At 53.6% G+C, this 24,098-nt stretch overlaps 4 protein-coding genes across 6 annotated transcripts; 3 read left to right on the top strand and 1 right to left on the bottom strand.

Annotated features, from left to right (window-relative positions):
- The first annotated feature begins 3,984 nt into the window (after positions 1-3,984).
- Positions 3,985-10,324, top strand: Tmem115 (transmembrane protein 115). Its single transcript, XM_042665851.1, has 2 exons — positions 3,985-5,291; positions 9,522-10,324. The coding sequence occupies exons 1-2, from the start codon at positions 4,441-4,443 to the stop codon at positions 9,724-9,726; spliced, it is 1,056 nt and encodes a 351-aa protein (XP_042521785.1). The 5' UTR covers positions 3,985-4,440; the 3' UTR covers positions 9,727-10,324.
- Positions 10,325-11,286: 962 nt separating this feature from the next.
- LOC122095556 (transmembrane reductase CYB561D2) lies at positions 11,287-13,877 on the bottom strand. Of its 3 annotated transcripts, none has more exons than XM_042665852.1 (4): positions 13,752-13,782; positions 13,236-13,387; positions 12,784-12,821; positions 11,287-12,151 (listed from the first exon to the last, which is right to left on the bottom strand). In XM_042665852.1, coding segments are annotated over exons 1-4 (696 nt in total). In that variant the 5' UTR covers positions 13,754-13,782; the 3' UTR covers positions 11,287-11,647. The 3 variants fall into 3 exon arrangements, with proteins under 3 accessions (XP_042521786.1, XP_042521788.1, XP_042521787.1); XM_042665854.1 differs by lacking the exon at positions 13,752-13,782 and adding an exon at positions 13,519-13,539; XM_042665853.1 differs by lacking the exon at positions 13,752-13,782 and adding an exon at positions 13,789-13,877 and having other exon boundaries at positions 11,288-12,151.
- Positions 13,878-14,005: 128 nt separating this feature from the next.
- Positions 14,006-17,383, top strand: Nprl2 (NPR2 like, GATOR1 complex subunit). The gene is made up of 11 exons (XM_042665850.1): positions 14,006-14,218; positions 14,668-14,759; positions 14,851-15,019; positions 15,180-15,288; positions 15,873-16,009; positions 16,089-16,186; positions 16,279-16,315; positions 16,419-16,512; positions 16,592-16,709; positions 16,946-17,088; positions 17,176-17,383. Exons 1-11 carry the CDS (start codon positions 14,141-14,143, stop codon positions 17,241-17,243), a joined length of 1,143 nt encoding a protein of 380 aa, XP_042521784.1. The 5' UTR covers positions 14,006-14,140; the 3' UTR covers positions 17,244-17,383.
- A 1,327-nt stretch (positions 17,384-18,710) lies between these two features.
- On the top strand, positions 18,711-23,271 carry Zmynd10 (zinc finger MYND-type containing 10). The gene is made up of 12 exons (XM_042666051.1): positions 18,711-18,824; positions 19,080-19,188; positions 20,793-20,909; positions 21,019-21,072; positions 21,189-21,329; positions 21,436-21,524; positions 21,623-21,723; positions 22,057-22,229; positions 22,460-22,585; positions 22,670-22,791; positions 22,903-23,028; positions 23,127-23,271. Exons 1-12 carry the CDS (start codon positions 18,733-18,735, stop codon positions 23,200-23,202), a joined length of 1,326 nt encoding a protein of 441 aa, XP_042521985.1. The 5' UTR covers positions 18,711-18,732; the 3' UTR covers positions 23,203-23,271.
- Positions 23,272-24,098: the final 827 nt, after the last annotated feature.

Raw genomic sequence — 24,098 nt, 5'->3', positions numbered from 1 at the left:
CATACCCACACTCTCCCTGCCCCTAGGAGGCCAAATTGTCCCTCCCCTGTTGAATACATACTCAGAGTGCACATGCGCGTGCGCACGCACACACACACACACAAACACACTGCACGTATGGAGGCTGGGTCTGGGCACATCTTTCCCACCATTCATTCTGATCATTTCCCCCGAAGGCATTGGAGCCTGGGGGCCAGTAGGGAACTGAGAGCTGGGGGCATATAGCCACGAGGCTCAGATGGACTGGGAGGAGGGGGGAGGGTAATGCATTAATTAATGGCTCCGTTAATTAATGTCATGTTGCTTGTCACTTTCTCAGTGTGTGTGTACGGTCTCTTGCCCGCTGCTGGTGCCAAGGTGGGTGTTCATGATGTATGCCCAGCCAGGGATGTCAGCTGTGTCCTGTAGGGGGCGTGTGTGTAACTGTAGTGTAGTCAGGTGCTCAATGGAGAATATAAAAGAAACATACAGAAACAAATATATATTTTAAGTTTAAAAAACAGAAAAACAGACAAAACAATCCCCATCAGGTAGTTGTCTAACCCCCAAATGGTCTGATCTTTCTCATCATCTGATCTTTCCCCGCCCCCCCCACCCTCACCTTAGGCTGGGGAATTAGGGGGCCTTTTCCTTTTCTCTGCCCTTTTTTTTTCTTTCTGTTATTGTTCTATTTTGTACAGACAAGTTGGAAACACAACAGCGACAAAAAAAAAGTCAAGAAACTTTGTAAAATATTGTGTGTGTGATTCCTTGTAAAATATTTTCAAATGGTTTATTACAGAAGATCAGTTATTAAATAATGTTCATATTTTCACTTCAAACAGTTTCCATCCACTGTTTCAGCCTTGGGATAAGGACGGGGTAACTATGAAGGCGGGTGGCCATGACCTTGAGATTCAACCTACCCTGATGGGAATGAAGACCACAACTCTTGGAGCCATAGGACAGGATGCTTCCAGTGTCTACTAAAAGCCTAGCTCCTGACATACTTTGTCTCAAGTTACAAGTCTCCAGGCAAAAACAAAACGAAAAACACCTCTTTATATAGAAGAAAGAAAGCTAGCTGTGAGCCCGTAGCTCACACCTGTAATCCTAGCTACTCAGGAGGCTGAGATCTGAGGATCCCAGTTCAAAGTCAGCCCTGGCAGGAAAATCCGTGAGACTCTTGTCGCCAGTAAATCATTCAGAAAACTGGAAGTGGTGCAGTAGTTCAAGTGGTACAACACTAGTCGAGCTGAAGAGCTGAGGGACAACATTCAGGCCCAGAGTTTGAGCCCCATGACAGAAAAGGAAGGAAGGAAGCAAGGAAGGAAAAGAAAAGGAAGGAAGAGCTGGGTGCCAGTGGCTCACACCTGTAATCCTAGCTACTCAGGAGGCTGCGATCTGAGGATCAAGGTTCAAAGCCAGCCCAGGCAGGAAAGGCTGTGAGACTCCTCAATAAACCACTAGAAAACCAGAAGTGGCGCTGTGGTTCAAGTGGTAGAGTGCTGCCCTTGAGCTCAAAAGCACAGGGACAATGCCCAAGCCCAGAGTTCAAGCCCCATGACCGACAAAAGAAAGCAAGCTGTTTGCTGATGGCTCACACACACCTGTAATCCTAGCTAGTCAGGAGGTTGAGATCTGAGGATCACGGTTCAAAGCCAGCCCAGCAGGAAAGTTTGTAATGCTTTCCTATCTCACAGTCAAGCTGTGGCTCAAATGGTAGAGCCCTAACCTTGAGGGAATATTCTCAGGGACAACACCTAGACCTAGAGTTCAAGCCCAGGAGTGGCATGAGCGTGTGCGTGCGTGTACACACACACACACACAGAAGGTAAAAGGAAGCCTCTCAGAGCCTCAAGGCAAGGCCTGGACTGGAAAGAAAACAGTAATGAGATGTTAATCCAGTTGGGTCCAGCCATGTAGTCAGCTAACGAGGGCTTGACAGACAGGTCTTCTAACTCACCAAAAAGAGCAGAAGCCAGCACTCTGTTGCACTAAGGCCCAATCCTGTTGTCCTGAGGATACTAAGGCCCACCTATAAGCCCTATCAGGGTCTAGGAGAGGCCAGAAGCCAACCCAATTTTTTTCTTTTTTTTTGGTCAGTCATGGGGCTTGAACTCTGGGCCTGGGTGCTGTCCCTCAGCTCTTCAGCTGAAGGCTAGCGCTCTACCACGTGAGCCACAGCACCACTTCCACCAACCCAGTTTTTATTCATTCCTTTGGCAGGCCCTTCTAGCTGCTCAGTTTGTGACAAGGTCCTACTATGCAACCCGGGCTGTACTTGAATTTTCAGTCCTCCTGCCTCAATCTGCTGAATGTTGGGATGACACCATGTACTGCCACACCCAGCTCACCCTTGTTCATTTTAACCCCAACTCTAGTTCATGTGACTTCTGCATTCTTTTCATGGAAAAAGAACTGTAACCACCTGCACAGTGACTTCCCAGTGGGGGAAGTGAACTCACACTTCACCAGTAGGGGCATTTCCAGTGACTGTGTTTGCCAGCACACCTGGAGAGGGCTTGGCTGAGTCCTCACACAGACTTAGGAGTAAGTACTAGTGTTCCCACCGATGGGAGAAATTTTTCCCCACCAGATAAGAAGGTCTCAGAGACAAGATGGCCAGCAGGAGGAATCCTGCTAAACAAATGAGGACATTCCAGTCCTTGGCCAAAATGGGGCTTCCCTCCTGAAGGAGTTGACCAACAGGGCAAGGACTAACTTCAACCCCCAAGACAGTTCTCATGTCCTAAAACAGCACCTGAGATTCTACAGGGTTGTCAGATAAAATATAGAAAGGCTGAGCGGGGAAGGTGGCTCAATGGTAGAGTGCTTGCCTAGCATGCATGAGGTCCTGGGTTCGATTCCTCCACTACTCGAGGCTGAGATCTGAGGATCGTGGTTCAAAGACAGCCCAAGCAGGAAAGTCTGTGAGACTCTTACCTCCAATAAACCACACACACAAAAAAACCGGAAGTGGTGCTTTGGCTCAAGTGATAGAGCGTTCACCTTTAGCTGAAGAGCTGAGGGACAGTTCCCAGGACCAGAGTTCAAGCCCCACGACTGACCAAAAAAAAAAAAAAAAAAAGCTGGGCGCCAGTGGCTCACACCTGTAATCCTAGCTATTCAGGAAGCTGAGATCTGAGGATCGTGGTTCAAAGCCAGCCCGGGCAGGGAAGTCCATGAGACTCATCTCCAATAAACCACTAGAATATTGGAAGCGGTGCTGTGGCTCAAGCGGTATAGCACTTACCTTGAGCTGAAGAGCGCAGGGACAGTGCCCAGGCCCAGACTTCAAACCTCACGACCAACAACAGAAAAATTTTAAAAAGCAAAAAGGAGCTGGAAGCCTGGCCCAAGTGGTAGAGCATCTATTTAGCAAACTCACAGGCTCTGAGTTTAATCCTCCTTATTGAAAAAACAATAAAATCCCCTTTGATTCTTATGGTAGGAAGGCCTTGTCACTAACTCCATTTTGAGGTCCGTTTTGAGTTTCAGAAAGGGTAAGGAAGTAAGCCAGTGTCCTGTGGACACCAAATGACAGAGCAACGTTTCCAGCCTGGGTCAGGCCCTATTCCATTCACTAGACCACAGAGGTCCTTGCACAGACCCACATGCCTGCCCTCAAAGACACACTGTGAGGCTCACATACACATCACTTACAATGCCTCTCTCCCCAAAGAATTCAGCGAGTGTGCACCCCGAAGCTCTGTTGTGTGTCGAATCCACCTACACCTTGAGCTTTCCAAGCTTTACCCTTCCGCAAGCTCCCAAGAACGGGCGAGAACACGCCTGAGAACTACAACTCCCAGAACACCTTCCTCCAGCGCCGAATGGTCATAGCCTGGGCGCGAAGCTTTCTGGGACTTGTAGTCCTACGCGGAAGCCCAGTCTACTAGTCTCCCTCCCCCCGACGTTGACCAGGGACTCCATATCCCAGAATTCCGAGGAGCCGGAAGTCCAGAAGTCGGAGGGCTTCTCGCCCCCCTCTCATCCGAGGGCGCGCAAGCGCAGCGCCCCTGTTTGTCGGCCCCCGAGGAGGGAGGAGGTGCCGTGGAAGAAGCCAAGACCAAGGCCGAGCCGGAGCTAACCGGACTTCACACGGGCCTGAACGGACAGAGCGGTCCTGGAGTGGATTCTGGAGGCCTAGTATTGAGTTCAATGCTAGCCCGGCCGCAGGGCCTAGGGAGCGGACCGGCCGACGTACCGAAGCCTCCCAGGGCCTTCGCTCAGGTCCCCGGCACGGGACCTAGGCTCCGGCCTGGCGAAGAGGCCCGGCTGTTTCCCTGAGGACCCCAGTCCGACTCCACCGGAACCGGAGCCGTCACCGGGGCCGTAGTAGGCCAGTGTGACCAGGCCGAGGCCGGGCCTCCCGTCGGGGCCGACAGGGACGAGGCCCCGGGGAGGCCCCTAGCCCCACCTTTCTCACCTTCCTCCAGGCCCACGCCAGCCAGGAAGATGCATCGCGCCCTCCCGGGCGCCCGCCAACACTTGGGGGCCGTGTTGGCCAGTGCCAGCGTGGTGGTGAAGGCGCTGTGCGCGGCCGTTCTATTCTTGTATCTGCTCTCCTTCGCCGTGAACACGGACTGCCTAGCAGTTACCCCAGGCTACCTCTTTCCTCCCAACTTCTGGATCTGGACCCTGGCCACCCATGGGCTGATGGAGCAGCACGTGTGGGACGTGGCCATTAGCCTGGCCACGGTGGTGGTGGCCGGCCGTTTGCTGGAACCCCTCTGGGGGGCCTTGGAGCTGCTGATCTTCTTCTCGGTGGTGAATGTGTCCGTGGGGTTACTGGGGGCCTTCGCCTACCTTCTCACCTACATGGCTTCCTTCAATTTGGTCTACCTGTTCACCATCCGTATCCACGGTGCCCTGGGCTTTCTAGGTGGGGTCCTGGTGGCTCTCAAGCAAACCATGGGGGACTGTGTGGTCTTGCGAGTGCCGCAGGTGCGGGTCAGTGTCGTCCCCATGCTGTTGCTGGCGCTGCTGTTACTGCTGCGACTGGCCACTGTGCTCCAGAGCCCCGCACTAGCTTCCTACGGTTTTGGGCTGCTTTCCAGTTGGGTGTATCTTCGCTTCTACCAGCGCCATAGCCGGGGCCGAGGGGACATGGCTGACCATTTTGCTTTTGCCACTTTCTTCCCCGAGATCCTACAGCCCGTGGTGGGGCTGCTGGCGAACTTGGTCCATGGCCTCCTAGTGAAGGTCAAGATATGCCAGAAGACAGTCAAACGCTATGATGTGGGAGCCCCCTCCTCCATCACCATCAGCCTCCCAGGCACAGACCCTCAAGATGCTGAGCGGAGAAGGTACGTGAAATTTTCCAAAATCCGGGCAAGCTAAGAAAGCATTGGGTTTATTGGTCGAGTCAAAGGCTATCCATTGGGGCTGGGAAGGTGGCTCAGTGGTAGAGTGCTTGCCTTGCATGCATGAGACCCTGGGTTCGATTCCTCAGCACCTCACAAGCAAAAAAAGCTGGAAGTGGCGCTGTGGCTCAAGTGAGAGAGCACTAGCCTTGAGCTGAAGCGTTGACACCCAGGCCCAGAGTTCAAGCCCCACAGCTGATAAAAAAAAAAAAATGTCTATCCATTCAGATTCCTGCTATCACAAAGCTGCAGAATTAGTGGCAAGTATTGGAGCAGGTTCAGAAAGAAAGAAAATCCAGCCTTTGGCTTTGAGGAAATCAGGAAGTGGGTGTCTGGAATCCAGTACCTTTGTTTTTTACCACTCAGGCCACTGAACAGGTTTCAATAAATGCTAACCTCCTTTGGCGTCATGTGAGAGAGGCTGTAAACTTTTGCTTCAGAATCCCCAGATCCTGGACACTAAACTTGGAATCAGAACCAACCTGTTGGACCTTTTTCCCCTGAGAGGGGATAAAGGCTGGAGGAGAGCCAGGCGCTAGTGGCTCATGCCTGTCATCCTAGCCATTCAGGAGGCTAAGATATGAGGATTGTGGTTCAAAACCAGCCCAGGCAGGAAAAGTCCGTGAGACTCTTTATCTCCAATAAACCACCATAAAACCAGAAGTGACACTGTGGCTCAAGTGGTAGAGCCCTCGCCTTGAGCTGAAGAGCTGAGGGACAGCGCCCAGGCTGAGTTCAAGCCCCATGACCAGCCCCCCCCTTGCCAAAAAAAAAAAAAAAAAAAAGGTGGAGGAGAGAAGCCTAGGATCCTTAAGAGGTGGTCTGGACCACCCCAGTTATGAAACAGAGAACTATATCCTCTTTCTGGACTCCATTAAGATGCTGTGTCTCTCTCTGCCTTAATGAGAATAGCTTTGAGATACTATCAAAATCTTTCTCTGTTCTCTAGTAAGCCTGTGTCACCCACCCCAGGAGCCTGCTGATGACACCAGAGGGGAGGAGACCTTCACATTTATGTAAACTAAGCCATCTGCAGCAGCAGGAGTCTCAGCTGAACTATTTGCAGGGCGAGGGCAGTACAATTTTTTTTTTTGTTGGTTGTGGGGCCTGAACTCTGGGCCTGGGCAGTGTCTCTCAGCCTTCAGCTCAAGGCTAGTGCTCTACCCCTTGAGCCACAGCACCAGTTTCGGCTTTTTCTGCTTATGTGGTGCTGAGGAATCGAACCCAGGGCCTCATGCATGCAAAGCAAGCACTCTACCACTGAGCTACCTTCCCAGCCCAATACTTTTAACTTCATTTAGCTCTTACTCTCCCAGACCTGTGGATGCCTAGCATTCAGGAGATCCACAGTTCTACTTCCAACATTATTCATGTTTTTGTTTTTTGTTTTTGTTTTGTCAGTTATGGGGCCTGAACTCTGGGCTTGAGTGCTGTCCTTGCCCTCTTCAGCTCAAGGCGAGCGCTACCGCTCGAGCCACAGCGCCACTTCCGGTTTTCTAGTGCTTTATTGGAGATAAGAATCTCACGGACTTGCCTGCCTGGGCTGGCTTTGAACCGTGATCCTCAGATCTCAGCCTCCTGAGTAGCTAGGATTACAGGTGTAAGCCACTGGCACCCAGCTTCCAACATTATTCTTGAGTGTGTTGTTTGGTTTTGGGGATGTTTTATTTGGGTGGCAGCCTAATGCAAGCCTTTTTCTTTTGTATTTACCAGATGCCCTGATTTTGCTCATTTGTGAAATGGGTCCTTAGCAGGTAGCGCTGTGAATTTAGCAGAAGTTAGCTTTGAGTTTACACTTCACCGGAGTTCTGCAGTTAAGGACAGACCACATCCATCCTTCAATGAGTGTCTCATCAGGTGGTCTAGGGTAGTAGATGGAGACAATCACCCAAGGCAAGCTCTAGAACTAATTCTGGGCCATTACAACCTGGCTCTCTGTTGCTAAGTCCAAAAGATATAAGTATGTCTTGACCTCATCTAGTGCAGGAGATGGGACCAGGAAGGCTGGGCCTAGGAAGAAAAACTAAGCTTTCCTCAGAGTTGTTCAAGTAGGACAAGACCAGTTGATGGCCCCTCTAATGAGAGGTTTTGGGGCCTTCAGAAAGTTTCTGTCCAGGACCAAAAAAAATGGACAGAGAGGTAGGGTAAGTGTGAAGACAAGAGGTAGATTGTTAGCTTATACAGAAGTGGCTGGGAAGGTGGCTCAGTGGTAGAGCGCTTGCCTTACATTCATGAGGCCCTGAGTTTGATTCCTCAGCACCACATAATGGAAGAAAAAGCCAGAAGTGGCGATGTGGTTCAAGCCTTGAGCTGAAGAGCTGAGGGACAGCGCCCAGGCCCAGAGTTCAAGCTCCATAGCTGACAAAAAAAAAAAAAAAAGAAGTGGGTGGGGGTTGCCCCTTCAACCAGCTTAGCATCTGACTGCATGCCACTTTCAAACACAAAGAGCTACTAGAACGAGGCAAGGTTTCCAATCTGTCTTCTTTGACCCTTAGGAGGAAGTGACTAGGGGCTGGGAAGGTGGCTCAGTGGTAGAGCACTTGCCTTGCATGCATGAGGCCCTGGGTTCAATTCCTTAGCACCACATAAGCAAAAAGAAAAAAGCCAGAAGTGGCGCTGTGGCTCAAGTGGTAGAGAGCTAGCCATGAGCTGAAGAGCTGAGGGACAGCGCCCAGGCCCAGAGTTCAGGCCCCACGACCGGACCCCCCCAAAAAAAGAGGAAGTGACTAGAATGACCCTCTCAGCCCTGGCAGGCTTTAAACCAGTCTGTAAAGGGTGTGTCCAAGATGGTAGTCCTGGCAGCAATACGGAAGGACCTTCCTGTCAGTGCCAACTTACCAGGTGCCAGGTTTGAAGGCAGGAGGGAAACCACACTGGACTATCTGTGCTCATGTCCTTGTTGCCTTTCCTCTCCTATTCCTTGGCATGGTAGAGATTTTGGCTCTCTGCTGGAAGGCTCTAGGCTGTCCCTGTTGTTGCTGACACAGAGAAGTGGAGGCATCAGAAGTCCCCAGTGGCCATGTTGGCAGTATTGCCCAGCAGCTATGGTCATTCCACTTCTGATGGGCAAGGATACAAGGCATCTGTTAAAATCTTCTATGGACTTGCCCACCTCCTCTTAAGTGGTGCTCCAGAGGGTTTACCTCTCTTAACAGCAAGCTTGGCTTGTGCTCCACCCAAATGGCTTCTCTTCTGTAAGGGCTCTGCTAAATGCCTATTCTTGTTTTTCTTTTTTTGCTGTTTCTAGGGCTTGAACTCTGGGCCTAGGCGCTGTCCCTCAACTCTTCAGCTCCAGGCCAGCACTCTACCACTTGAGCCACAATGTCACTTCCTGTTTTCTGGTGGTTCATGGAGATCAGAGTCTCACTGATGGGCTGGGAAGGTGGCTCAGTGGTAGAGTGCTTGCCTTGCATCATGAGGCCCTGGGTTCAATTCTTCAGCACCACATAAACAGAAAAAGCCAGAAGTGGCGTTGTGGCTCAAGTGGTACAGTGCTCGCCTTGAGCTGAAGAGCTGAGGGACAGCGTCCAGGCCCACAGTTCAAGCCCCAGGACTGAACAAAAAAAAAAAGTCTCACTGACTTTCCTGCCTGGGCTGGCTTTGAGCCCTGATCCTCAGATCTTAGCTTCCTGAGTAGCTAGGATTACAGGTGTGAGCCACTGGCACCTGGCTTAAGTACCTGTTCTAACCTAGGGCTTGGTGGCTTTGGGAGATTCTTCTGGAATAAAGATGTCAAGAGTTAGGAAAGGACTGCTACAAACTGGTCCTTTTTCATTAATAGTATCCTTCCTGGAGATGATGCCAGGTAGGAACTCATATCCCAAGACTTTCCCATTCTACCATCTGAACTGGAGATCAGCCCAATCTTAGCCACCAAACTCAGAACCATTCCTGGTGACAGCCTGGTTGGCAGACTGGCAGATATCCAGCTAGCCTTTTCAGCCTGGAGGTGCCCTGGCTATGGAAGGAAGACATGATAGCATTTAGATCCTTTCTTTGATGGCAGAATGGGCTCTCATCCAATCTAACCTCTGGGGAGCCTTGGGCCCTGATATGGGGAAGGAGAAATACGGAAATGTAGGTGAAGAGTGTCGGCTGGGTGGGGGGGAGGGGCAAGTGTACAAGAAATGAGCCAAGCCCAGACCCAGAGTGACCTGTCATCTCTCACCGCAGGCAGCTGGCTCTGAAGGCTCTCAATGAGCGGCTGAAGAGAGTGGAAGACCAGTCTCTCTGGCCCAGTATGGATGACGATGAAGAGGATTCTGGGGCCAAAGTAGAAAGCCCACTGCCCTCAGAAAAAGCTTCCACACCCCCAGGGAAGGGGACTGCCCCCGAATCCAGTCTCATCACCTTCGAGGCAGCTCCCCCAAAGCTGTAACTCCAGATCACCTTGGGTATAAGACCTCCGCTCCCAAATCCCTTGATGCCTCTCAGCTACTCCAGGGCTCTGACTGCTCTGCGAGGGAGGAAGGCCTGCCGGGGGCTTCCACAGCCTTCTCCCGTGTGTCTCGCCAACACTACCCAGGACCCATGCTTCCTGGTTCCAACTCCAGACAACCACTATGCCAGGCCTGAGACCTCTGAGGCATCAGCCAGTCCAGGCCCCAACATGAGGTAAGATTGTACCTCAGCAGGAAGCCCCAAGTAAATGGCTGCAGGGACACTGGTGCCACAGCTCCTGAGCTGGTCCTCGTATCTGAAACTGGTTGCCAAGAGCCCTGAGCCAAGGCAAGGATCTGCATTTGCCAAAAAATGTTCTGAGGGCCCCGCCAGTGCAGGAGACAGCGCAGGGCTAGACATCCCTGCCCACCCCCAGAAAGACTGTTCATGTCAGGATTTCTTGTTTCCCTCTGCTGTGGCAGTGACTGATTCCAGGCCAGGACAACCACAGCCTCCGGGTATTTTCTACAGGACCACTTGAGTGGGCAGCTCTGCCCGGCCTCATAATATCAATAAAGCAGTTCTTTGAGGTATGACTCCTGGGCTTTGTCAGACCAGCTCGTTCAGCCTCTTTTTTTGCCAGCAGTGGGGCTTGAAACTCAGGGTGCTGTTCCCGAGCTCTATTTGCTCAAGGCCAGCACTCTGCCACTTTGAGTCAGAGCACCACTTCTGGTTTTCTGTTGATTAACTGAAGAGAAGAGTCTTAATGGACTTTCCTGCTGTGGCTGGCTTTGAATCACAATCTCAGATCTCAGCCTCCTGAGTAGCTAGGATGACAGGCGTGAGCCACCGGCTCCAGCTGCAGCCTCCTTATCGGCTCTGTTGAAAAGGTAGTCTTTACTGGGTCCAAGAGCTCAAACTCCATAACTACTTCCACCTGTAATAGGAAGTTCCTTGCCCTTACTCTCCTTCCCTCCATCACCACATGCCCACTGCCAAGCAGCCTTCCCAGAGCTATTCCCTAGATGGCCCTCCGCTCCATCCTCAGAATCAGACAAATCATAAATGCTGGCTCATGTTTCACCTCTTAAGAGTGCTTCATGCTTGACACAGAGATAGAGCTCTTCCCCAGCTCCCATCCTCTTGTTGTCTAACTGAAGTCTGGAGACTCCAATACAGACCATCTATACCTGGAAGATAGTGGAAAGGACATACTGCTGTACTACTGCTGTGGGCCTTGGTAAAGCCTTTAGTGCCAGGGGAGGCTCAGCAGGCAGACCCTGGAGACCTGTATGCTGGGAGAATTCCACCATTCAAGGAGTCCCCCAGGGCTGGGAAGGTGGCTCAATGGTAGAGTGCTTGCCTTGCATGCATGAGGCCCTGGGTTCAATTCCTCAGCACCACAGAAGCAGAAAAAGCCGGAAGTGGCGCTGTGGCGCAAGTGGTAGAGCGCTCGCCTTGAGCTGAAGAGCTGAGGGACAGCGCCCAGGCCCAGAGTTCAAGCCCCATGATGGGAGAAAAAAAAGAAAAAGAGTCGCCACCTGGCCCAGTGGCCCGTTTTCTCCTGTTGATGGCTTTAGCAAGAACCATCTTCAACTCAGTTTTTTTTTTATTAATTCTTTCTCTCCATAATTTCTGGACATACCAGTAAAAGAATGAGCTGCATTGTTGGGGAGACAGTGCTGCAACCCCAATTTCATCCACACACATGATTCATGCTCCTCTGGGGAGGGGGGTGGCGGTGAGAGAAGGCAAAGGGAGGCGAGTCTAATATGAGGAGCAAGTATTTCACACAGATCTCCTACCCTGACTGCCCCAGTACCTGAACTTGCCCAGACCCAATCAGGAGAGTCCAGGAGGCGCCCAGTCCCAACTCCTGCACAGTTGCAAATCTAGGCTTCCTCTTGGCTAGGAAGAGTTCATGGTTGGATCCTCTTACGGTATAAGTAGGCGTTACTCACCTGGTTCATAATGACCAAGCTGGTGAGGATGGGGCATAACACAGCCAAGTACCAGGCCCCACCAGTGACAGCGGCAGTGAACCAGAGTGAACACATGCCCAACAGGAGGCTGGCACTACCCAGGAGGTATCCCACTAGCCCGGAAGTAGCGTGATAGAGCTTGAGCTTTGCCAGAGGCCATCGAGGCAGTAGCTTGGGGTACAACAGTCCCACCCCACCCGAGCACTGCAGTCCGGCCCACAGCACAGCTAGCAGCCCTGCCTGCCCATGCCGCGTAGCCAGGTGGGCTTTGCCAAGCTGCTCTTTGTGGAGGATAACAAGACCTAGGCCCAACAGTGCACACAGCAGAGCCAGCAGCTGCAGCGCCCAGTGGCAGCGTGCTCGGCCCTTCCGTGAGAGGGAATGCAGCAACGAACTCTCAGGAGAGAACACCAGCAGGGCCTCGGTCATCAGGAAGGAAAACTGAGGAGAAAGGATGGGAAACAAGTGAGGCTACTGTCCCAGCAAAGAGGAAGAGAGCTTTAGCTAACCTTCATGACTCCCCTTCCTTCTCTCCCCACTGACGAGACTATCCGTTGGGGCAAGAGTACAGAACCCTATCTAGGACAATTCCTGCTCTAAAGAGCTTGTGAGAGTTGCCTCTCCCTACTTCTTCCCAGGTGCTGTTCTGAAATGTCATCTCTGCTACATTAACCAGCAAACAAGGCTTGAGATATGGCTACAATAAATGATTCACAGGCTTTGTTTCCCTCCCATGAGGCTGGATACTGTTTCTTGGCCGGAGCTGGCTCCATGGGTGCACCATTTCAGAGAAAGTGAGATGCATCGTCACAAATTAAGGTTAAAAGGAGACAAAGGAGCCTCCAAAGGTAATGTCTCAGGGTGGGAGTTTCTCCCTTCATTTTATGCTTATACATGCTTCACCCATTTGTCCTGCTCCTTGAATACTTTGGTTCAGGCCAGGGAGCAGAAGCAGTTGGGGCTTGCATCTCCTCTAAACCGATACTTAATATCCACAAAGATTCAGAGGCCACCAGGGCCACCACCCATGCCCATGCTCCCACCCATAAGACCTATCTAAACCCACTACTTACAGCCAGTGACATAAGCACAGGGTGCCAGGAGAACAGGCCTGGAATGAGAAAAGGAAGACCTTGGGTGGAGGCAAGAAGACACTAACCATTACCAATCCTAATACATATGGGCCCACCACTTATGGAGGTGTTGGCCACGTGTAAGTGCCCTCTTCTACAATGAGCTGACCCCACCCCAGCTGTTCATCCTGGACTAGAGACCATACTTTGCTACTTCTCTGGCAGTTTCCTCTTTCCTCCACAACCTCCTGAGATGCAGCCAAATAAAGCACTAAGGCGAGGATAGAGGCCAGGTCAAGAGGGCAGAGTCGCCAACTCCACCTGCTCCATCCCACTAGTATAGAATATTCCTCTGTCTGCAGGCCTGATAACAAGAGTCAAGCCTAAGCTCCTACCGCCACCACCTCAAAAACTACCTTACCCTTCCCAGAATTCAACTAAATTCTACTTACTGGAGCCAGGCCTGGCAAGCACAGCCACAAAGATAGTAAAGCCCAGAGCCACAAGGTGGGCAGCAGCCCCAGAGGCAGTGCGCAGAGCTCGGTAGATACGCGACTCAGTCTCCACAGAAAGGGCCATGATCAGCCCAGCCGATAGCTGTATCCTGAAACATACCAGCGTTGGAAAGAGTCATGGATTCACTGTCCACACCTCTCACTGGAGAAAGGGTTGCTACTCAGAAATGCCACCCTCTTCCACGAAGTTAGGACTGGCACGAAGAATAGTCACCATAACTTGCCAGCAGACCACCAGCAGCCTGTCAGCATCTACCTACCAGCATCTACCTGTTCCTGAGCTGGTATTGAGCTCCAGACCACCTTTCAGCTAGAAAACTACAATTCCCATAGTGCACCGCGCCGTCGCTTGCCCAGAACGCCGGCTGGGCAGGCGTGGAGCACTACAGGAATTGTAGTTCCCCAAGTTAAGCACGGATCCCTTCACTCGCTGTCTCCCCACGTGCCGCCAACATGCTCCCCTTCCAGCGAAGGGATCTGCTTGTCTCACCTGCAGCTTACAATCTAATGCAGTGGTTTCCTCCAAATCAAGCTGGGTACGCCGGCCGCTGTGGCGCGCGCGCGCGCGCCGTCGCTTTGTCGCGGAAGCACTTCACTTCCGGGCGCTACGTCTACCCACCGGGACTTCCTGAGACAAGCGCCCCGCCCTACGCGCCCACCAGCCACGCCTCTGCGTGGCACTGCGCGTGCGCGGTTCAGCAGACGGCTTCACTGTCGAGGGTACGCGCGCCGCCAGCCAGCCTGCGTGACCTAGGCCCCGGTGCTCGCTGACAAGTTTTCCAGGCGTGAGGTTGCCTCCGCGCAAGGGAAAAGGGGCTGCAGAGTCGGGACCGGCTGGCGCCATGGGCAGTAGCTGTCGCATCGAATGCATATTCTTCAGCGAGTTCCATCCCACACTGGGACCCAAGATCACCTATCAGGTGCCTCTGGGGCTCTTGGCATCGGGCAGGGTGAAGGAAGCTCTGAAGTTCAGCTGGCTGACCATACGCAGTGGGATTCCCAGTTCTGCCTGCAAGCATGTCACTCATTAGGGGATAATTGTGATCGGATAGGATGCCTGGGGCCCAGGTCACCGGCTTCGGCTGTGGGGAGGGAGACATGACATCATAGCATTGTAGGAAATTGGGGCTATGGGATTCAAGGGGGTGGGTGGCAGGTCTCAAAGTACAGTGAGGGGGCCGGTGAGAATCCCTGGCGTGTAACTTAAATGATGCATAGGAAGATAAGCCAATGAAAACAGAGCTTGTGTTTGGAAAACACAAAGGAATTAGCAGGCTAGGGAAAGAGCCTAAGATGGGGAATACAACCCAATATACTCCACCTAGCTCCCAACGTCCACTGAAGGACCTCTTGCCACTTTCCTTCCCAGGTCCCTGAGGACTTCATCTCCCGGGAGCTGTTTGACACCGTCCAAGTATACATCATCACCAAGCCAGAGCTCCAGAACAAGCTCATCACTGTGTGAGGCCCTAGTTGGTTGTGGGTGAAGGGGGTCTCAGAAGGAGGAGGGGCTAGGCTTGAGGGCAAGGCTGACTCTGTTCTAACTCTCTAGCACAGCTATGGAAAAGAAGCTGATTGGCTGCCCCGTGTGCATTGAACACAAGAAGTATAGCCGAAATGCCCTCCTCTTCAACCTAGGCTTTGTGTGTGATGCCCAGGCTAAGACCTGTGCCCTCGAGCCCATTGTTAAAAAGCTGGCTGGCTACCTGACAACACTGGAGGTTTGCAATGAGATGGGCTTGGGTGTATGGGCAGGTAGACTTGTAGTAAGTGTTCCCGTGTCTCCAAAGCCCCACTAACCCTGACAAGCAGCTTAAGGACACAGTCAGGGCAACCAGGAACCCTGAGTTTTACCCACCATACTGTTCATGTTCTATCCAGCTAGAGAGCAGCTTTGTATCCACGGAGGAAAGCAAGCAGAAGTTGGTGCCCATCATGACCATCTTACTGGAGGAGCTTAATGCCTCTGGCCGGTGCACCCTGCCCATCGGTATGTCCCAGCCTTTTCAAAGGCAGCAGATTAATTGGAGGGGGAGGGGGGTGACAGGAAAAGATGATTGCAGCCAAAACCCTTGAATAAACTGATGGCCAGGAGATAACCTGATAGATAGAGGTGATGATGTTGAGGGTTCTGTGTATGGTGGTTGTGAGTGGGAAAGCCTCTTGTGTATATTCTTTCCCCTCTCTGGACTTTGGATTCTCACTCCATAAAAATGGAGTGAGGAAGCCGGGCGCTGGTGGCTTACGCCTGTAATCCTAGCTACTCAGGAGGCTGAGATCTGAGGATCGCAGTTCAAAGCCAGCCCAGGCAGGAGAGACCCGTGAGACTCCTATCTCCAATAAACCACCAGAAAACCGGAAGTGGCGCTGTAGCTCAAGTGGTAGAGCGCTCACCTTGAGCTGAAGAGCTGAGGGACAGCGCCCAGGCCCAGAGTTCAAGCCCCACGACCGACAAAAAAAAAAAAAAAAATGGAGTGAGGCATCTGCCTGTCTCAAGGACTGCTGGGAGTTCTGGATGTTATCGATAGTCTCTTGGGAAAAATGACACTGAGGATATGGGTGGCTCCACTGCAGATGAATCCAACACCATCCACTTGAAGGTGATAGAGCAGCGGCCTGATCCTCCCGTAGCCCAAGAGTATGATGTGCCTGTCTTCACTAAGGACAAGGAGGATTTCTTCAACTCACAGTGGGACCTCACCACACAACAGGTACGTATGGCATCAATCTCTGGGTTTCATTAACCTTGGCCTCATCCTACCCCTATTGACACTACCATGCTCTGTCTAGATCCTGCCCTACATTGATGGTTTCCGCCACGTCCAGAAAATCTCTGCTGAGGCAGATGTGGAGCTCAATCTAGTGCGCATCGCCATCCAGAACCTGCTGTGAGTAGGGCTGTAGGACTCAGCCCAGGGACTCTGAGTATGGGGCTGGGAAGGCCTGACCCTTGGAAATTAAGTACAGCTCTCTCCCCTAGGTATTATGGTGTTGTAACACTGGTGTCCATCCTCCAGGTAGGTGAGTCAGGTACAGTTAAGTGTAGGATCATACAGCTGGGCCAATCCAGGTTGGCCTCACAATCCCTTAACTCAGATCCCTGTGTCTTCCACTCTCTAGTACTCTAATGTATACTGCCCGACACCCAAGGTCCAGGATCTGGTAGATGACAAGTCCTTGCAGGAGGCATGTCTATCCTACGTGACCAAACAAGGTAGTGGCAAGCTCTTTGGGGGAGACCAACTTGATGAGGAAGCAGGGCCACCCGGCAAGCTGACACTTGGTATCTACAGGACACAAAAGAGCCAGTCTCCGGGATGTATTCCAGCTGTACTGCAGTCTGAGCCCTGGAACCACTGTGCGAGACCTCATTGGCCGCCACCCCCAGCAGCTACAGCACGTTGATGAACGGTCAGAGGGGCATTCCTGGGCATGAGGGTTGCCTGAGGACAGACGAGCAACAGGGAATTCCAGTGAACAGAGCCTCTGGCATGGCTGGTGCACAGATAGGTTTTCTGGAGATGATACACTTAGGGGCTAATCTGGTCACTGAGACAGAACTGAAGGGAAGATCGTGGTAAATGGTTGGCCTGGTCAGAAGGAGGCCGGGTCAGGGTATCACCCCTCTTTCCTAACCCTTACTCCAGGAAGCTGATCCAGTTTGGGCTTATGAAGAACCTCATCCGACGATTACAGAAGTATCCAGTCCGGGTGTCTCGGGAGGAGCGAAGCCACCCTGCCCGTCTTTACACAGGCTGCCACAGCTATGATGAGATCTGCTGCAAGACAGGTGAAGGCAGACAAAGCAGCCCAGGTGAAATCAGGGCAGGGCAGCCAGATCAAGGCCACTGATTTCACTTCCTCCACCCCACCCCAGGCATGAGCTACCATGAGCTGGATGAACGGCTGGAAAATGACCCTAACATCATCATCTGCTGGAAATGAGACAGACTGGCTGGGATATATTTTCCTGTGGCAACTCCCTTCTGCTAAGCCCTGCCTGGTGCATGGGAGCTAGACAAGTAGGCTAATCCATACTGTGTGGAGGTTGACCCTCAGTTCTATAAATAAAATCATTCATTTCAATGTACTTTTCTTGAGTACTGCCTCAGCCAGTTTTACCTAACAGTCAGTCATGTTCCTGGCATGTTGACGCGCCATCTGGTGGCCAAAACTGACAACAGGCACTATCAGAAAAGAAACGGGATGAAAAATTGAGTTGGGATGGAAGCAAGGATTATTTTGGATTAAAGCAAGAAAGATGTTGTTAAAAACCTGCAAGGTGGGCTGGGAAGTTGGCTCAGTGGTAGAGTGCTTGCCTTGCATGCCTGAGGCCCTGGGTTCGATTCCTCAGCACCACATAAGCAAAATGAAAAAAGCCAGAAGTGGCACTGTGGCTCAAGTGGTAGAGCGCTAGCCTTGAGCTGAAGAGCTGAGGGACAGCGCCCAGGCCGAGAGTTCAGGCCCCACGACCGGACCCCAAAAAAAAAAAAAAAAAACCTGCCAGGCACCAGTGGCTCACGCCTGTCATCCTAGCTCCTCAGGAGGCTGAGATCTGAGGATTGCGGATCAAAGCTGGCCAGGCAAGAAAGTCAGTAAGACTCTTATCTCCAATAAACCACCAGAAAACCAGAAATGGTGCTGTGGCTCAAGTGGTAGAGCATTTGCCTTGAGCTGAAGAGCTGAGGGACAGCACCTAAGCCTAGAGTTCAAGCCCCACGACCGACCAACAACAACAACAAGATATTGTTAGCGGGTTGCCAGTGGCTCATGCCTATCCAAACTACTCAGGAAGAGATTTAGAGGATTATGGTTGGAGGCCAAGCCAGGCAGAAAAGCCCAGGAAACTATCTCCAACTAGGGGCTAGAACAGGAGAGGTAAGAGAAAGGTCAGGTGCTGGTGGCTCACACCTGTAACCCTAGTTAGGACTCCGGAGGCTGAGATCTGAGGACCACAGTTCCAAGCCAGACAAAAGCAAGGAAAGTCTTGTGAGACTTTGGTCTCCAATTAACCACCAAAAAAGCTGGAAATGAAGGTGTGGTTCAAGAGGGAAACCACGAGGAGGGATCATCCCGGAGGGGCTTGCATTTAATCTGCTCAGGGGGACGCGATCTTGTGACCAGGGAGGGAATCTAGGCCCCAGACTGCAGCTCTGGGGTCTGAGACCTGTGCGGGCAGCCGAGGGGCGGGGCCGGCCTGCGGGGGCGGGGCCAGCCTGCGGGGGCGGGGCCAGCCTGCGGGGGCGGGGCGCGGCGAGGGGGCGGGGCGCGCGCACTGCAGAAGCCCAACAGGTTTCCATGGCGCTGAGAACCCACGCGCTCAAACCGCCGGGCAACTGTCCGCGTTCCACACCGAAGGGCCCCACGGGGATCGGTCATCCAAACCCGTCCGCTGCCAGACGTTGTCTGCGACCCCGATCCAACCCTCCCCAACATGGGCGACTGGGAGCTGCTCCTGCCCGGGGAGGCTGATGTTCTGATTCGGGGTCTGCGCAGCTTCCAGCTACTCGAGATGGGCTCTGAAGGGTGAGGCAGCTGGGACGGGAGGGGCTGTCACCCGGGAGGGTTGAGTTGGGGAGCTGGGAGAAGGGGCTGCTCAGGGTGGAAGCCACCCCCCCCCCCCCCAGGTAGGAGACACCAGCTCCTGACCGTCTCTGGCTCTTCAAGATTAGGCCAGGCTTCCATACCCACCCAGCCCCCAGTCACCCCTCCAGCACTTTTCTGCACCCAGATGCACACACACACACACACACACACACACACACACACACTCTGGGACAGGTGGAGCCGGCAACATGAGCACCTGGAGAAGCTGAACATGCAAGCCATCCTCGATGCCACGGTCAGCCAGGGAGAGCCCATCCAGGAGCTGCTGGCCACTCACGGGAAGGTAGGCCAAGATCAGGTTCACACCTTTGCTTATTCTGCACCTTGGGAGAACTGGACACCTGCTCTTCCCGGAAGGGAAAGAGGAATGTGTTACCTTTTCTTTTCTTTCTTTTTTTTTTTTTCTGATAGTACCTGGAGTTTAAACTCTGGGCCTTGTAAGTGCTCTACCACTGGAGCCCCATCTCCAGCCCTCCTTGCTTGCTTTAATTATGTTTTAGGTAGGACTGTGGGTGTTTTGCTCAGACCTCTCTATTGTCCCTAGCCAGGCCTCCCAAATAGCTGGGATTGCAGAGAGAAACCTCCACACCCAGCTTCTGGCTGGATGGGATCTCACCCACTTTGGGCTGTGGCTGGCCTCGATTCTCTGATCTCCATCTCCTCAGCAACAGGAATTACAAGCATGAGCCACCACACTTGTATCCCTTCCCTTTTATCTTTTCTTTCATTTTGCCAAAAGGTCTTGCTATATAGCCCAGAATGGCCAACATAGCAAGATCCTGTATGCTGATGGATGTCTGTAATTCCAGCATGGGAACAGGGGGAATCAGGCATCTATCAGCATACCTTTGCTACATTTCTTTTTTTTTTTATTTTTATTTATTTTGGTCGGTTGTGGGGCCTGAACTCTGGGCCTGGGCACTGTCCCTCAGCTCTTCAGCTCAAGGCTAGTGCTCTACCACTTGAGCCACAGCACTACCTCTGGGTTTTTCTGCTTACGTGGTGCTGAGGAATTGAACCCAGGGCCTCATGCATGCAAGGCAAGCACTCCACCACTGAGCCACCTTCCCAGCCCACCTTTGCTACATTTCTGTTTGTACTCATACTGACCTGGATCCAGACATGCCAGGCCTGTGGCTGGGAGTGAGTTGATCAGGAAGACCATGGTTCTTAGAATAGACTCAAGGAAACACCGAAGAGCTAAAGTCACAGTGAAGTGACTGCAAGGCTCTCACCAAAGTGGAGAGGAACTTTGCACGTGCACAGAAGGATGCAGTATTTCCAACAGAGGTGGGGAGGCAGGAAATGTTAGAAACCAGAGAAAATCCTGGCAGTGGGATTGGCTAAGGGCTGGAACTGGTGCATCACATGAGATATCATTTGACAGTTGGGTCCCTGTGCAAGAAAAAAGCAGAGCTACTGCTAAGGAATGGAGTAGGAATTGGGCACTGTAAAGGGCCCTGAGTAAGAGTAAGGCCAAGGCATACAAAGACAGGACAGGACATACAAGGAAGGACATGAGCAGGAGAGTTAGCCTTAAAGGGATGATTAGATGGAAGAGGAAGGAATAAAAATACAGGTACAAGGGTGGGAAGGTGGCTCAGTGGTAGAGTGCTTGCCTTGCATGCATGATGCCCTGGGTTCGATTCCACAGCACCACAGAAGCAGAAAAACCAGAAGTGGTAGAGCGCTCTCCTTGAGCTGAAGAGCTGAGGGACAGCCCCCAGGCCCAGAGTTCAGCCCCCACGACCACTACCACCACCAACAACAAAAATCTACGGGTACAGGGTAATTAGCTAATCTGGTCCTTATCAGAGATGAGAGAGTTGTCAGGCTAAGGTAGCTCCACCTTAACCTTATCTTAGTCCCTTCCCCTACTCTTCAAAGATCCCTACATTGGTGGAAGAACTGATTGCAGTGGAGATGTGGAAGCAGAAGGTGTTCCCTGTGCTGTGCAAGCTGGAGGACTTCAAGCCCCAGAACACGTTCCCTATATACATCGTGGTGAGCTAGGGCTCTGGCTTACATCCCTTCAGAGCTCCCTGCACTGAGAGAGACAGGTGATAGTCCCTAACTCTCCATGCAGCCCAGGCCTTGTCCTTCTCCTTGATAGATACACCATGAGGCCTCTATCATTAACCTCCTAGAGACAGTGTTCTTCTACAAGGTAAGGCAAAATCGTGGCTCCCGGGGAGGGGAGGGCACTGTGCCAGACCAGGGCCTGGCAGAGTATGTCTGGGTGGTGAGAGCATCAGTTAAGTGTTCCCTGCTGGACCCCCCCAGGAGGTGTGTGAGTCAGCAGAGGACACTGTGTTGGACCTGGTGGACTACTGCCACCGCAAACTGACACTGCTAGTGGCCCGGACTAGCCATGGTAGCACCCCCTCTGAAGAAGAGGAATCCCAGGATATTACCCCGATGCAGGTGGGCTGAGCTTTCCTGACATTTGGCAAAGCCTACAGATGGGTTTCTCTGGCGCTGTGCAGCCAGGGGATGGTTCAGGTTGAGCACTGCCCCCTCCCACCTTCAGGAACTGCAGAAACAGGCAGAGCTGATGGAATTTGAGATTTCCCTGAAAGCCCTCTCAGTGCTGCGCTATATCACAGACTGTGTGGACAGGTGGGCAGCCCTCCAGGGCTTGTGGCCTAGAATGGAAGGCTGCAAGACTCCGCCTGGAATCTCCTCTCACTCTTTCCTCCTCACCCCTGACCCCCTAGCCTTTCCTTGAACGCCTTGAACCGCATGCTCAGCACTCACAATCTGCCCTGCCTCCTGGTGGAACTGCTACAACACAGTCCCTGGACCCGGCAGGAAGGAGGTAAGGTCCTTCCCCAGCCTGCCCAAACCCCTAACCCTGTTTCTAGGACCCCCTATGGGCGCTGGTGGCTCACTCTTGTAATCCTAGCTAATCAGGAGGCTGAGATCTGAGGATTGCAGTTCAAAGCCAGCCCGGGCAGGAAAGGCCAGGAGCCTCTTATCTCCAATGAGCCACCAGAAAACCGAAAATGGTGCTGTGGCTCAAGTGGTAGAGTGCTTGCCTTGAGCTGAAGAGTTGAGGGACAGCGCCCAGGCCCAGAGTTCAAGCCCCACAACCAACAACAAAAAAAAAAAAGAGAAGGAAATTCTTCCACCCAACAACCCCGCCCCCCAGGCAAGCTGCAACGATTTGAGAGTGGCCGTTGGCAGACAGTGGTTCCCTCAGAGCAGCAAAAGTTGAGCAAGCTGGATGGGCAAGTGTGGATCGCTCTGTATAACCTGCTGCTAAGCCCTGAGGCCCGGGCCCGCTATTCCTTCACTAGCTTCGCTAAGGGACAGCTGCTTAAGGTGGGGAGTCTTTCCTACCCATCCACATAGCCCCAAACCTCCCCCACTACATCCCTGCTGGTTCATCTCTGCCCACTCACCTCTACCCCCTCCTCTTTCCAGAGGCTTCACATGACAGAAGCTCGTGCAGCGTAAGCCCCAAACATAAAGCCCACCCCAAACCCTCCCTGGTCCTTGGCACCTCTGGCCAGCACCTAGTTCACACTGCTCTTCCCCACCCATCCTTACAGCTTCAGGCCTTCCTCACGGACACACTACTTGACCAGTTGCCCAACCTGGCAGACCTCAAGGATTTCCTGGCCCACCTGGCATTGGCAGAAACCCAGACCCCTAAGAAGGACCTGGTGTTGGAACAGGTAGGCCCCTGGAAAAGGACTCATGCCAGGTCCACTGTCCCCTTTGCTAGCTCCTTCCTTGCCTTCTCAATGACTCTTCCATAGATCCCAGAAATCTGGGAACGACTGGAACGAGAGAACAGAGGCAAATGGCAGGCCATTGCCAAGCACCAGCTTCAGCATGTGTTCAGCCCCTCTGAGCAGGACCTCCGGCTGCAGGCACGAAGGCAAGGCCTGATGCGTTTATCAGGAGAGAGGGGAGATGGATGTGGGCAAGCGTGCTTCCATGCCCTACCTGCTTGGCCCAATCAGGCCCTCCTAACCGCCCCCCCCCCCAGGTGGGCGGAGACCTACAGGCTAGACTTGCTAGAGGCAGTGGCTCCGGAAAGGCCTCGCTGCGCCTCCTGCAATTCAGAGGCCTCGAAGCGCTGCTCAAGATGCCAGAATGAGTGGTACTGCTGCAGGTGAGGGTACCCCCAAGATCCCATGCCCCAGACCCCCCACCAGCACTGCCATCCTCACACCCCCAGGACCTCACTTTGGGACCACTTTTTGCCTGCAGGGAGTGCCAAGTCAAGCACTGGGAGAAGCATAAAAAGGCCTGTGTCCTGGCTGCCCAGGGTGAGAGAGCCAAGTGAAGTCTGCAGCCACCCAGAGCCAACCAAGGCGACCCACCCCATAAGGCGCCCCTGAATCTCAGAATCTCTGGTGCCTGCCAGACCCCCGCTCCAACCTCTCCCCCCACCCAGGCCAATCGAGCTGCTGACCCCTCTCCCCACTTCCCCAGTGAGGCGTCCCTCTTCCAGCCCCACCCGTTAACTAGGTGTGGAGGTGAGGTCACAAGCCTTGGTAAACCTGGGGGGGCGAAGCCTGGTGGGTGGGGGAGACCGGGGCAGGATGTGGTGACCCTCTTTCCCTCGTACAGTAAAAGTAACCCCCTGAACATGCCTGTCTCCGTGCGACGCGGTGCGTCCTCCACACTGCAATGGTGGGGGAAGGGATGATGGAAAGGAGGGAGGGAAGGGGCTCGGCAAGAACGGCCCCGGCCCCGGCCCCGGCCCCGGCCGGCCCTGCCCAGCCCCGCCTGAGAGCCAGCACTGCGGGCTGAGGCTCCCCTCGGCGCGCGGCCCCGCCCCTGTCTTCGCTCTTGGGGGCTGCGCCCCGCCCTCGGCCCGCCCCCGGCCCGCCCCGCCCTCGGCCCGCCCAGCCATTGGCCCCGCCCAGCCCTCGGCCCGCCCCGCGGCCCCGCCCAGCCCTCGGCCCGCCCCGCGGCCCCGCCCAGCCCTCGGCCCGCCCCGCCCTCGGCCCGCCCTCGGCCCGCCCCGCGGCCCCGCCCAGCCCTCGGCCCCGCCCAGCCCTCGGCCCGCCCCGCGGCCCCGCCCAGCCCTCGGCCCGCCCCGCGGCCCCGCCCAGCCCCGCGGCCCCGCCCCTGTCTTCAATCTTGGGGGCGGTGCCCAGCCCTCGGCCCGCCCCGCGGCCCCGTCCGTCTTCGCTCTTGGGGGCGGCGCCCAGCCCTCGGCCCGCCCCGCGGCCC

The sequence above is a fragment of the Dipodomys spectabilis genome, unplaced genomic scaffold, assembly GCF_019054845.1.
Source record: "Dipodomys spectabilis isolate Male_0828 unplaced genomic scaffold, ASM1905484v1 ptg000360l, whole genome shotgun sequence".
Lineage (NCBI taxonomy): Eukaryota > Metazoa > Chordata > Mammalia > Rodentia > Heteromyidae > Dipodomys > Dipodomys spectabilis.
This window is presented reverse-complemented; position numbering and strand designations above follow the sequence as displayed.

Bases quoted from the DNA above. Each gene is read 5' to 3' on its own strand.
- Zmynd10 (XM_042666051.1), top strand. From the start codon at position 18,733: ATGGGCGACTGGGAGCTGCTCCTGCCCGGGGAGGCTGATGTTCTGATT. The intron at 21,525-21,622 runs GTGGGCAGCCCT...CTGACCCCCTAG, and splicing joins ATCACAGACTGTGTGGACAG to CCTTTCCTTGAACGCCTTGA. The intron at 22,586-22,669 runs GTAGGCCCCTGG...ACTCTTCCATAG, and splicing joins AGGACCTGGTGTTGGAACAG to ATCCCAGAAATCTGGGAACG.
- Tmem115 (XM_042665851.1), top strand. From the start codon at position 4,441: ATGCATCGCGCCCTCCCGGGCGCCCGCCAACACTTGGGGGCCGTGTTG. The intron at 5,292-9,521 runs GTACGTGAAATT...CTCTCACCGCAG, and splicing joins CAAGATGCTGAGCGGAGAAG to GCAGCTGGCTCTGAAGGCTC.
- LOC122095556 (XM_042665852.1), bottom strand. The intron at 12,822-13,235 runs GTAAGTAGAATT...TTCTCATTCCAG, and splicing joins GCTTGCCAGGCCTGGCTCCA to GCCTGTTCTCCTGGCACCCT. The intron at 12,152-12,783 runs GTAAGTAGTGGG...CTTTCTCCTCAG, and splicing joins CTGTGCTTATGTCACTGGCT to TTTTCCTTCCTGATGACCGA.
- Nprl2 (XM_042665850.1), top strand. From the start codon at position 14,141: ATGGGCAGTAGCTGTCGCATCGAATGCATATTCTTCAGCGAGTTCCAT. The intron at 15,020-15,179 runs GTTTGCAATGAG...TGTTCTATCCAG, and splicing joins GCTACCTGACAACACTGGAG to CTAGAGAGCAGCTTTGTATC. The intron at 16,513-16,591 runs GTAGTGGCAAGC...TGGTATCTACAG, and splicing joins ATCCTACGTGACCAAACAAG to GACACAAAAGAGCCAGTCTC.